The sequence below is a fragment of the Trachypithecus francoisi genome, unplaced genomic scaffold (assembly GCF_009764315.1).
Source record: "Trachypithecus francoisi isolate TF-2019V2 unplaced genomic scaffold, Tfra_2.0 Lachesis_group7, whole genome shotgun sequence".
Classification (NCBI taxonomy): Eukaryota; Metazoa; Chordata; class Mammalia; order Primates; family Cercopithecidae; genus Trachypithecus; species Trachypithecus francoisi.
Window position 1 is genome coordinate 42,460,512 of NW_022681472.1, and position 13,586 is coordinate 42,474,097.

The 13,586-nt window shown below is 37.8% G+C and overlaps 1 protein-coding gene across 1 annotated transcript in view; it reads left to right on the forward strand.

Moving 5' to 3' along the window:
- Window positions 1-11,393: 11,393 nt before the first annotated feature.
- The window catches only part of CNBD1 (cyclic nucleotide binding domain containing 1), a 564,244-nt gene continuing 562,051 nt past the window's right edge, over window positions 11,394-13,586 (forward strand). The window contains exon 1 of the mRNA XM_033202693.1: window positions 11,394-11,559. Within this exon, the coding sequence (XP_033058584.1) occupies window positions 11,472-11,559 (88 nt within the window). The 5' untranslated portion in view covers window positions 11,394-11,471. The remainder of the gene's footprint in view (window positions 11,560-13,586) is intronic.

Below are 13,586 nucleotides of genomic sequence, written 5' to 3' on the forward strand. Positions count from 1 at the left end.
CCAATTCTGTTTGTTGCACAGGAGAAAATGAGAATTATATTCAGAAAACAGAAGGCACACAGTAGTTTCACCCAAAGAAGGAGAAAATGCCTTATGCCATTTCCAAGCTCTGCAAATGCTGCCACGTCTGTATCTTACTTCTCTGGCTACATGCTCCCACAAACTACAAAGTGAGGATCCACAAAGTGAGGATATGTAAGGAATGGGTAGGATTGTACAAAAAGATTACGTGTCATGCACACCTGTGTGATACTTTTAAGACACATCTTTAGGCAGTTGTGAATATAGTTAAGTGCATCTTTGAGAATGTCTATGTCATACTAAAGAAAATGCAAGAAAGGGAGAAATGAAAAGAAAGGGACATTAATTTTTGTCCTTGTATGGTTCACATCTTCCCAGTTATAAAGCAGATATTGTGCTTTTAAGTTTAAATGAATTTTAAGCACTTGCAGAGCAAAATGTTGTGAATTCAAAGTAACGTATCTGTGGAAATGTTGAAGGAGAAAATAGATTGTGAATCTAAAGAATGCATGCTAGTCAGTATTCACAGCATACAAGGGCAATCAGCTAATGTACTTCTTTGTAAGAACACATACTCACTTAAATAGGGGCTTCCTTCTAACAAGAGACAGTGACATTTAAAGTAGGTCTGAGAAAATAATTGTTGAACATGTTTTCCATTGCTTGAACTAACACTGAACCAACAAGCTGTGGAGTCAGCCCAAGTTTGAATGCTGAAACTGCATTTCAATGCAGCTGGAAGATCTGAGAAATTATTTTAACATCACCAAGACTTTATTTCCAAATTTATAAAATGGGAATAGTATCAATTTCTGCCTCATAGACTTTGTGAAGATTAAATTAAAAGATAATGCATGGAAATCACTTGGCTTGGCAATTAGGTTATAGTCTACAGATGTTATTGATCATTTGGTTATTACTCTTGTGAGAAGGAAAATTTGAAGAGAAATGCTATGAATGAGCTTTCTCTCAGCATATTCTTAAGGTTAATTTTGATCAAATATGCTCAAGGAACTTGGTTATAAGTAGAGCCCAAACGGGTTCGTGACTTTCTGAGTGAATTTTGAACACACATTAAAATACTAGGACACTTCAGAATCTAGTAAAATGCATGGCCTAATGTACCATCATGGTTAAAATTCTTGATAATATAAACATTTTGTACTCTTTATTTTGTTTAGGAAAAAGCCGATTTCAATAAGGAGACTCCATCTGTTTGTGAGTGTCTATAGAGGGAAAGAATTTTAAAAGTTGGGAAGAGAAGATATTTTAAAAGTTTTGTGATATATTGAATGGTTTCAAATAATTTTATCCAGAAACCAGCATGGGAACTGCTAATGCCATCAAATCTGACAAGAGTTTTTAATCTCAGTAGTTACCCCAGCTACATAATTGTTATAATGTTTGATTATTTCCTTGAACAGTAGATTTCATTTGGATGTTGTTTTCGTTTACAAACATCTACAGTTGATAACATCCTGAACATTTTGAACAGCCATCCTCTGGTATTAATATACTCTTCCTTTCCTGCTGAATACATTTCTCATAGAAAGAGCTTATCAAAAGTATTATTTTGATTCCGTTGGTTAAGACTACTTAGAGTCACTTGAGAAAGATAGTTTATTTGCATGTTGTAAGAAAGCATTTGGTATTATCACATCTTTTGGGAACTACCCTCAGTTTTAAAAAATCACATTGCATCTGGCTACATCTTCATGGCACTTTTTATATTAAAATGACACTCTTACTTATAAATGAGACTTCAAAATTCTGGGTACTTCCTAAAGGATATACACAGGGAAACCAATTGTTGGGATTCATAGGTAAAACACAGCTTAATTATTTTGAGGAAGGAGAGATGAGCAGATATCCTATTTCTTGTCCTTTCCTAATCTATTTTCGTGAACTCCCAAGAATCCCTTTTCACATCCTCTTTTGGTCCATTTGTTGCAGGTTAAAAGTAAGACCTTCTCTGCCCTTTATGATATTTTCAAGTTAATTACCTCCTTGTACCCCAATTTTCTTATCTATAAAATAGGAGTAATAAATTGTACCTGCTTTATAGGATTGTGAAGGCTAAATACGTGTGGAGTATCTGAATCAGAGCCTTGCAAAAATCTACCCAGTAAATATTGGCTGAATTCTTATCATCATTATCATTGTCATCTTTAGGGTCTCTGTTTTGGTTAGTGTACCTGCAGCTATTCCAACACAGAAGGCAGCACCTAAGGAATCTTGTAACTTGTTCTTCTCCCAGCCTCCACTGTTCATCAACTATTCCCTCTTGTTCTTTCCTATTACCCAGCCCTAGTTGAGACCATCATCATAACACCCTTGAACTATTCTAACAGCCCCTGGAAGGGTCCACTTTCTTTCTTCAATTTATGCTTCACCTTGTCCCAGAGTTCCAGCTCTGAAACACACTATATGATCCTTTCATAAGATCTGGGCAGGCACCACCTCACTGGTCATCTTCCTTTACATACGTATATAAATCTTTGCATAGTTTAGATAATTATTTCCCAATGGCTTAACCTTTAAAATACAGACAAATGAATGAATGCAGCTCTGATCCTCCACATGTATTCATTACTGGGGAGACCAGATCTCACCATCTTCTGAATGTTATTTTCATTCAGAGAATTTCTTTACTATAATGCAGGGCACACAGTGTCATTTTCAGCAACATGAGTGGAACATGAGGAACATCATCTCAGTGAAACAACTCAGAAAGACAAATACTGCATATTTTCACTTATAAATGGTAGCTAAATAATGTGTATACATGGACATAGAGTGCAAACTAATAGACACTGGATACTTGGAAGGGTGGAAGGGAAGTGGATGATGAGAAATTACTTAGTGAGTACGATGTTTATAATTCAGGTGATGGAAAATATATAATTAAGGTGACGGATATGCTAAAAGACCTGACTTCATACTATGCAAAACAATACATGTAACAATATTACACTAGTATTCCTTAAATTTGTACAAATAAAAATGAAGATGATTGCACATCTTTAAATCAAGGAACCAGTGTGACCAGGACAAACTTTGGTTCAAATTCTAGTTTTACTGCATTCCAACTCTATAGTTTTCATTTTCAGAGTCTCATTTTCCTCATCTGTAAAGTGGGATCATATTAGCTATCTTCTAAATTATTGTGAAAAGTATCTGAAAATTTGAAATTGCATAAGCCATTAGCAAATGCAAAAATGGATTGTTAAGCAGACAGTGTCTCAGAAAATATTGACAAAACTGCTAAACAAATTAGGAGAATTTGTAATGAGGATTTCTGTAATTTTGTAATAAGAACGAGGATTTTTCTAAGTATGCATTAGAAATCAGAAGGTATGAAAGGAAAAAGTTGATACATGTAACTACAAAATAATTTTTTAAATAACCACAAATAAAAAAGCCTAGATCCAGAGGTCAAATGCAGAACTTGGAAAAACTGTTAGCAACCTACAAAGGGTTCATTTCTTTACTGTGTCGAGGCTTGACAATCGGTAAGAAAAAACTAACAATTCAAGAAAAAGTGGGCAAAAGTTATGCATGATAGTAAACAGACAAAATAGAAATGGCTCTTAAACATTTAAGACATTCATTCTTACTCCTAACAAGATAAAATACAAATTAAAGTCACAAGTTGCTTGGTTGCAGTGGCTCATGCCTATAATCCCAACACTTTGGGAGGCTGAGGCTGGAGGATCACTTGAGCCTAGTTCGATACAAGCCTGGCCGACATGGAAAAACCCTATTTTTATAAAAAATAGAAAAATTAGCCAGGTGTGGTGGCATGCACCTGTAGTCTCAGCTACTCAGGAGGCTGAGGTAGGAGGATTGCTTAAGTCCAGGAGGTCGAGGCAGCCGTGATCGAGATCATGCCCCTGCACTCCAGCCTGGGCAACAGTTGGATCCTGCCTCCAAAAAAAAAAAAAAAAGGAATGTAAGTCACAAGTTGGATACCAAGGATTAATAAGGTGGCTATCGGTCTAGTGTTGAAGATGTAGATAAAAAGGCACTCTCACACAATTTAACCTTTGGGATAAATTGATACACCTTATAGAGAGAAATGTGGTAATATTGATCAAAATTTACAATGCACATTTACTTTGATCCAGCAATCTCACTGCTAGAAATATGACCTATAGATATATCTATACACATACAAAGTAAAATAAATACACAGATAAATATTAACTGTCACACTATTAACAATTTGTAAACAACTTGAATATCCATCACAATGGGATTGATACCTCATGATACAGATAAATGTAACTATTTTATAATAACACTTAACTAAGAAGAGCACAACGATGAGCATAATAGCACTTAACTAAGATGAGCACAAATAAGTATAATAGGACTTAACTAAGATGAGGCAGGCCTATACATACTGCTGTGAAACAACTGTTCAAGATATATTAACTGTGTGTGTGTGTGTGTGTGTGTGTGTGTGTGTGTGTGTGTATCAATGTGTGGAATTTGTAAAAAGAGAAGTATGCAGGTTTATGGTTCAATATGCATAGATTATATCTGAGGAATGAATTTATATAGCAGAATAATAAGAATATAAAGACTTTTTACTAGGTATAAATATCATTTTTAAACTCAGATTTGTATTATATGCATGTATTGCCTACTCAAAACATAAATAACAATAATTTAAAAGCAACTTAAATGTTACAAAAACTTGTCAACAGTCCATCTGAGGGCCGGGCGCGGTGGCTCAAGCCTGTAATCCCAGCACTTTGGGAGGCCGAGACGGGCGGATCACGAGGTCAGGAGATCGAGACCATCCTGGCTAACACGGTGAAACCCTGTCTCTACTAAAAAAAATACAAAAAATTAGCCGGGCGAGGTGGCGGGCGCCTGTATTCCCAGCAACTTGGGAGGCTGAGGCAGGAGAATGGCGTAAACCTGGGAGGCGGAGCTTGCAGTGAGCTGAGATCCAGCCACAGCACTCCAGCCTGGGCAGCAGAGCGAGACTCTGTCTCAACAAAACAAAACAAAACAAAACAAACAAAAAAACAGTCCATCTGAGGAAATGTGTATCCTGCTAGTACTTTTTGGTAAAGTTTGCTGATGTAATATGTCTGCTTGTGTCTTCTGGATACTTCACAGGATAATAACATACATGTCAAAATACTGTGGAGTCTGCTATGCTCAATTAATTGTATCACATCAGTTGTTGCTGAAACCCTTAGTCAAGAATATCTGATATATTTTCTATGTCCTGGTTATTATTTTTTTGTTCCTTTTTTCTAGTTTCTGAGTCATATGCTGAGCCACTTCAGTGTTCCAAGTGAATACTCATCTCGTTTTGGTGTACGCCAGTCCTCGTTGGACTGACTGCTTTCTTGTACCTTAGCTTGACATGCCATTGCAGAAAGAAAGGAAAGGAACTGTAATTCTTTATGGAATGTATATTATATGTCAAGCATTATATTAAATGTTTTGCATGTTTAATATAATGTAACGTTTATAATCATCATAATTAAGTAGTCACTTTGCTTATTTACAATTCTCTCAATTATCCTATGAAGTTACTCTCAGTCTTATAATTTTACAAACAAACAAACAAAAAAAAAAACAGGGCTTATTTAAATTAAATGACTTAACCAAGGGGTCACACCAAAGAGGTTTGGCTCAATATGGCTTCAAAGCCTGTCAGCTCTGTCCTGTACTGTGCTGTCTTAAGTACTGACATACTTGAAATTCCATTTTAAAAATACAGTGACTTTCTAGTATAATATTTCAGGCTTTTATCAAATATATTTTATATAGCTAATTCTATGTAAAATGTCATGGCTTTATAAAAAGCAAGGATATCAAAATATGTAATTTTCCTTGGATGTGAATATACTCTGAAATTATTCTTTCAAAATGCCTTCTGTGTGTGAATATCTTCTCCATTAACCTCAAAGTGACCAAAACCCTCTTGCTTTTGCTAGGACTTTTTGAAGCCAGTCTTAAAATGTTCTTGTACTCTCCCCAAAACTTAAATTTAACTAACACATAATTTTTACTGAAAAAAGTCTGTATTTTTAGAGTGATGGAGAGTGATTTTTTATATTGCAAAAATTGCTAAAAATCCTCTCTAAATAATTTCTATTTCTTCCCCTAAAAGCCTGTCTGTGATTACTGCCCACTTTTCCTCTCACTGTCTTCTCCTACTCCTCTTATTCTCTAGGCTGACCTGTCTTTTATATTATTTCTAAAAAGTATCTCAATTTGTCTACCCTACTTCACAAACTAAAACAGTAGTGTGTACAACTTCAGCAAACTAAAAGCCTCCATTTTATACATTTTTTTCTCCTGCAGACCCCAGAATGATCTAAATTTACCTTACTCCATATGTATTGATTATATTGTGAGATTGTTTTCTATTAATAGATTTCCACAGTTTTAGGATTCTAAAATATCTTTTGGGCTATGTGTCTTGAGAGCCTATCTGCCAGCGCTCAGGAGCAGTTTTGGACTTTTGCTTGTTGCCTCTTTGGACTTTGCCATTTAATTGTTACATGCATCAGCTACAGGGTTATAAAAGCACTGGAAATATGCTTAGTTAAAATTTATCCAATGAAATGACTTGGGTATAACATATGTTATACTTGCGTATCTTCAGTCCAACAGACATCGTTTTGGAAAATCTTTTGAGATCTCTTAATAAAATTATGCCAGTTATCTTAATTTGACTTATCTTTTCTAGTAAATAGAGTTAAAATATAATAACAGAATTAAACACTCAAAATCAAAATAGAGCATATTTGACATATTAAATATGTTAATAGTGTCTAGAAATGTTAATAGACACTAGAATAGTATCTAGAAATAGTGTCATGGTAAATTTGATTATTATTATTGGTTTTTGCAACACAGAATGAATACTTAAGGTACATCCTGAAAAATGAACCTGTAATATACTACTGCTGACTGTGTAGCAGGAATAAATGGAACCCATATTAAATAATGTACTTTTATTTATTTATTTATTTTTTTGAGATGGAGTCTCGCTCTGTCACCCAGGCTGGAGTGCAGTGGCCGGATCTCAGCTCACTGCAAGCTCCGCCTCCCGGGTTTACGCCATTCTCCTGCCTCAGCCTCCCGAGTAGCTGGGACTACAGGCGCCCGCCACCTCGCCCGGCTAGTTTTTGGTACTTTTTAGTAGAGACGGGGTGTCACCGTGTTAGCCAGGATGGTCTCTATCTCCTGACCTCGTGATCCGCCCGTCTCGGCCTCCCAAAGTGCTGGGATTACAGCCTTGAGCCACCGCACCCGGCCTTACTTTTAAAAAAGTATTTAAAATATTAAAAATATTTATGTTCTGGTTTCTCTTCAGAATGACTATATCTTTTTGCCTTTTACTAAAGTATTAAAAATATTTAATCCTTATGAATTTTTCAAAGTTTACTTCAGCAATAGTAATATTATTACTAATAAAAATGGAGTTATTACTGTAGGTACTGTGCTAGGACCTTTTTTCATTATTTTATTTAATATTCATAATATTTGTATGAGGTATTATCATATCATTATCCCTGCATAGATCAGGATATTGAGGCCAAGGCAGATTAAGTGACTTGTCCAAGATAATTTTGTAAGTAAGTGGTTGGGAAACAATTAGACTTTACTGTCCAGGCATTGGTAAACAATGTAATACAGCTATCTCTCAAAGACAAATTGTGTGATTATGTTATTATTCTTTGAATGAATTTCAAAAGAATTCAGAATACATTGAAAAGACTAACAAGAAACATTTAGGGGAGCTGAATTTGTGATTTGATGGATTTTCTCTGGACATATATCAGCAGATACTAGCAGATGCTCACCCACAATTATGAATATTACAGAGACTTAGATAAAATTCAGTAAGCTATTTTAGTTGTTTATTTTGCTATTTACTCCATAATGTTCTTGTTTACTTGCATTGTCACTTCTCATATTTTCTTTCTTTAAAATTGTTTTCAAGCAACGTCCAGGTTGATGTGAACTATGATATTATATGACTTTCAGTGTGTAAGGTTTATTACATATGAAATACAGAAAAGAGAAAGGGGAAATTATGGGAAGGAAGGAAAATAACTAGAAAATGAACAAAATCTGTGACAGACTGGATTAAGAAAATGTGGCACATATACACCATGGAATACTATGCAGCCATCAAAAAGGATGAGTTTGCGTCCTTTGTAGGGACATGGATGCAGCTGGAAACCATCATTCTTAGCAAAATATCACAAGAAGAGAAAACCAAACACCGCATGTTCTCACTCATAGGTGGGAACTGAACAATGAGATCACTTGGACTCGGGAAGGGGAACATCACACACTGGGGCCTATCATGGGGAGGGGGGAGGAGGGAGGGATTGCATTGGGGAGTTATACATGATATAACGTTATGCACATGTACCGTAGAACTTAAAGTATAATAAAAAAAAAAAAAAAAAAGAACTGCTCACTTGGAGTCAGAGAGGAAATTCGTCATCACAAATTTAGGACCTTAGAAAACTTCCTCTCCTAGGCCGGGCGCGGTGGCTCAAGCCTGTAATCCTAGCACTTTGGGAGGCCGAGACGGGCGGATCACGATGTCAGGAGATCGAGACCATCCTGACTAACACGGTGAAACCCCGTCTCTACTAAAAACTACAAAAAACTAGCCGGGCGAGGTGGCGGCGCCTGTAGTCCCAGCTACTCGGGAGGCTGAGGCAGGAGAATGGCGTGAACCCGGGAGGCGGAGCTTGCAGTGAGCTGAGATCCGGCCACAGCACTCCAGCCTGGGTGACAGCGCGAGACTCCGTCTCAAAAAAAAAAAAAAAAAAAAAAAAAAAAAAAAAAACTTCCTCTCCTACATTTGTTTGATTAGAACTGTGTGTCAGAGAAAAACAGCATTTTATATAGCCCCATCTGCTTAACATCCATGAAAAATTCACATCCTCAGTTCTTTGGGTTTTAAATGTGAGACTGGGAAGAGAATGGATCTAGAAAACCTGTGGAATGATGGCAGTAGGGATTACCAATGAGGGGACAGTTGGAATGGCAAGGAACCATTCTGAAGTGGGAGCTAGGCAGGTGGCTAGCGTGGAAAGAATACAAGATAAAGAAGAGTGACGAGGCTGGGTGCGGTGGCTCATGCCTTTAATCCCAGCATTTTGGGATGCCGAGGCAGGCAGATCACCAGAGGTTGGGAGTTCGAGATCAGCCTGGCTAACATGGTGAAACCCCATCTCCACTAAATATACAAAATTCGCTGGGCGTGGCGGCACCTGCCTGTAATCCCAGCTAACTTGGGAGGCTGAGGCAGGAAAATTGCTTGAACCTGGGAGATGGAGGTTGGAGTGAGCTGGGATTGAGCCACTGCACTCCAGCCTGGGTGACAGAGTGAGACCTGATCTCCAAAAAAAAAAAAAAAAAAGAATAGTGATGAGACTCAATGACAAAATTGAGTCTATGGTGAGTTTGGAGTTTGTAAAACTGGAAGTAGGAAAATATACTCAATTGAAAAGTTATACCAAAATAAATTTGTTGTGCAGATATAATTTAATAGAAACTATTGCAGAATGAATTTGTTACTTTTGTAACATAATTAATGTTTTCTATTCTAGTTATTAATGTTATCTAGATGAAGTTGCTCAAGAAATGGTTGGTTAACACTCTACTAGTCCAGCTTAGGTGTCAGAGAGCCACAGTCCTTTTGTATATATTTTTTTATTTTTTTTATTTTTTTTTGAGACGGAGTCTCGCTCTGTCGCCCAGGCTGGAGTGCAGTGGCCGGATCTCGGCTCACTGCAAGCTCCGCCTCCCAGGTTCACACCATTCTCCTACCTCAGCCTCCCGAGCAGCTGGGACTACAGGCGCCCACCACCACGCCTGGCTAGTTTTTTTTTTTGTATTTTTTAGTAGAGACGGGGTTTCACCATGTTAGCCAGGATGGTCTCGATCTCCTGACCTCGTGATCCACCCGTCTTGGCCTCCCAAAGTGCTGGGATTATAGGCTTGAGCCACCGCGCCCGGCCAGTCCTTTTGTATATTACCTGATGAAATGGGAGAGTTCCCTGATTCCCCTCACAGGATGTGTGACAGGATTGTGGTTTGCCTGCTTGACTGATAGTCGCTGCTGCTCAAACCCTGTGGGGAAGGGGAGCACACAGACGGACAGGTGCAGGAGTCCAAGTGGGCATGTGTTACAGTGTGCCCTTGTAGCCCTGCTCTCCACGGATGGCTTGATGTTAACAAGCTCAATGGACCCTCTGCCTTTTCACAAGGGTAGAGGGCCAATGTGACAGCTTTCTGTATCCTGAATTCTTGCCCAGCATCCCAGAAGTACTGGGTCACACATGGGCTTGAAGGAAGAACTCAGGGTTTTATTGAGTGGTGGAGGTGGCTCTCAGCAGGAGGGATGGGGAGCTGGAAAGGGGTTGGAGTGGGAAAATGATCTTCCCCTGGAGTTTGATCGTCCAGCAACTGAACTCCTCTCAGTGTTTGGATGTTCCTCCTCTTCTCACTTTCTCTGCCATGTCATTCTGCCGTTCACCTATTTGTCTCATCTCTTCGTCTGCTTCTGGAGCCTGGGATTCAGGCTTTATACGGGTACAGGATAGGGTGTATGGCGGGCAAAAGGCAACTTTTTAGGTGCAAAAACAGGAATGCCTGTCCCCATCTAAGGCTGCAGGTCTCCAGGCTTGAGGGTGGGGCCTTTACCAGGGAACTGCCCTCTTCTACCCAGTGTTTCCCTGTCTCCTGTCCATATCACTATAACAGTTATGAAACCAGGAACATATTTTTAAAGGCCTTGGAAGACAATACATAGCATCAAAAGATACATTAGTTAGGATTCTAAATCCTAGCCATTGTAATTATTCTTAATTATTGTGAAGTAGCAGAAAATAACAAAAAAAATACCACACTCTAGCAGAATATAGTTAAATGTAAGCAGGGGTGGGTTTATTGGTGTATGATAATTAGAAGGGATGGTTTACCCTATGTATGTAGCCATGAAGAACAGTATAAATATGCTATCCCTGTTACTGCTTGTACAAAAAGGGCCTGTGATACCCAGTGTAAACATTTGGTAGGTAGGAAAAGGGCTCTGGACTATGGAAGACCAAGGAAGTGAACACTTTCATTTCACTTAGACTCATGAGTGCTGTTGATTCTGCTGTATCGGCCTTGTCTGCTACAATTTCCTTCTTCATTAGTGCTACTCTCTATAGCTCATAAAGTCCTACTCATGATTTCCACTGGACTAAAATATAGCATAGTTCTTCCTGGTCTAGATTCTACTCTTGGAAATGCACAAACAATGGATAAGAACTGTGAACAAGAAGATTCCATAGGATTCAGCCTATCAGAGAGGACCTTGAAGTTCTGCTTTATGAGCCTGCAGGCAGAGTAATCATTTACCTCTCAAGCAGCCTCTGGTCCTCTGCCTTTGAGCCATCAAGATGCCTATGTCTTCTCTTCCAGCAGCTATTTTGTCTCATATGACAGCTATTAACAATGTGCCTCCTCCTCCACTTCACGGTATACCAAGTGAGTGGGAAATACTTTCGTGTTCTCATTCATCTACCATTGTTTTCAGTGGTTCTTACCCCAGATATGACAACTGGGGTTATTTCAGGGTTGATAGCGATATTGGCAATCTTATTGACAGTGCTGAGGAATGGAAAGAGCGTAGATGTGTAAATCCTGCTTGGTCTACTTGAAGTCATTTCAGTACTCTAGGTCTTAAGTACTTTTTCTTTGTAAAATGAGGGTCTTTATGAACTCTTAGAGCTTCAGATACATTGAAAGGTTTCTAAAGATGAAAGAAAACAAAGGCTCAGAGAGGCCACATGTTCCGCCAGCTATCATGTTCCTTTTTCTAGCAGATCTTCTACTCCCTACGAAGAGTTGGTCCTACTACCCTTAATGGGATAATTAATACTTAATATTCTCTAGGAGAATTCTCATTTCAATTTGGCAAGGAAAAAAGATAATTCCTACTATTCTGACTGTGAAATTTATTCCTATTTAACTTTTTAGTTTTCTAGTCTTTTACTTATAAGAATTAAGTATAGAACTAGATATTTCAAAGTTTATACAATTGACAGTATTTTCTCATTTTATGTAATTGGTCTAAACCTATAACATTTTCTTAAGATTGTAAACACTTCTTATGGCCATAGAATTTATAGATCTATTATTTGAACACCATCATTCTGACTTATGTATGAGTCCCCAGTGTTAGTTAAGATTTTTAAAAAATATCTGGATAACAGAGGTAATGCTTGTGACCCTTTTCAACTTCAATAAAGCATTAACTCTTATTTTGTTATTCATCAGGCAGATTTATAGTATTGATTTGAAGAAGCTAAGCCATGCATCCTTTTCCCTTCCTGTGAGAGTTAATTTCTCCAAATACATTTTTAAAAATTAATGTTCATAGTCTCCAGGTTAAAAGGTATCACAGGTGGCAGTTGATACTCCTTGAACAGGTACACTGATGTCTTGAATCATGTTAGATAAAATCCTTATGGTAAACAAAATTAATTCCATTTGTACATTTGTATTATCATGAAAACATTCTTGCATCTGGTCAAAGTTTTCTAGTTCTACTTGAGTGGAAATAAGAATTAAGTGCAATTTTGCTGAAGAAACACAGCTTCTACTATTCAGGTTTTATTTGTGAAAAAGAAAATAAAAGTCACCATAAAATAATATTTTTAAAAAGCCCAGGAAACTCAGTAGCTGGGAGTTAAAAGATCAAATTAATTTAGAATCAATGAGATGAGATTTGTGCTACCCTCTGTAGTGCCTCCCAAGGACACTTAACTTCTGTGAAGTGATTAAAAGATGAAAAATCAGCAGCAATTTAGATCTCAGAACTGAATAGAGCATAATGGAAAGCGGTGGAGCTCCCAGTGTTCTCTTTAGAGGCTCCCACTTGATGTTTCTATGTCTGAGACTTCTCTTTGAGGATGTGCCCTGCTTGCCTTAATAACTGTGTCTTTTTGCTAACTGTAGCAAGGCAACAATTTCCCTTAGCAAACACTGATTGTCTTGCTGCTGAAACAATGATCTCATGGAAGCCAATGTGTGGTGAATGCTTTCAATTTATGAAATTTATGAAATGACTGAACCTGCATTACAAAGGATATATAAATGAGTTTAAAAGGCAATGGGCATAAATAGGAATGCACATTTACATACCTAAAGAGAAAATTCAGCCATTATATACATCCTCGATACTTCGTATTTGTTGAGTTAGGTTGGATTTAGTGACTCATTCACCTTCTCTGTAAGTATTTATTTATTTATTTGTTTATTTTTATTTATTTATTTTTTGAGACAAAGTCTTGCGCTGTTGCCCAGGCTGGAGTGCACTGGTGCGATCTCCGTTTACCACAACGGAGGTTCAAGCAATTCTCCTGCCTCAACCTCCTGAGTAGTTGGGATTACAGGCATGCCTGGCTAATTTTTATATTTTTAGTAGAGATCGGGTTTCACTATGTTGGCCAGGCTGGTCTCGATCTCCTGACTTCGCGATCTGCCTGCCTCAGCCTCCCAAAATGCTGGGA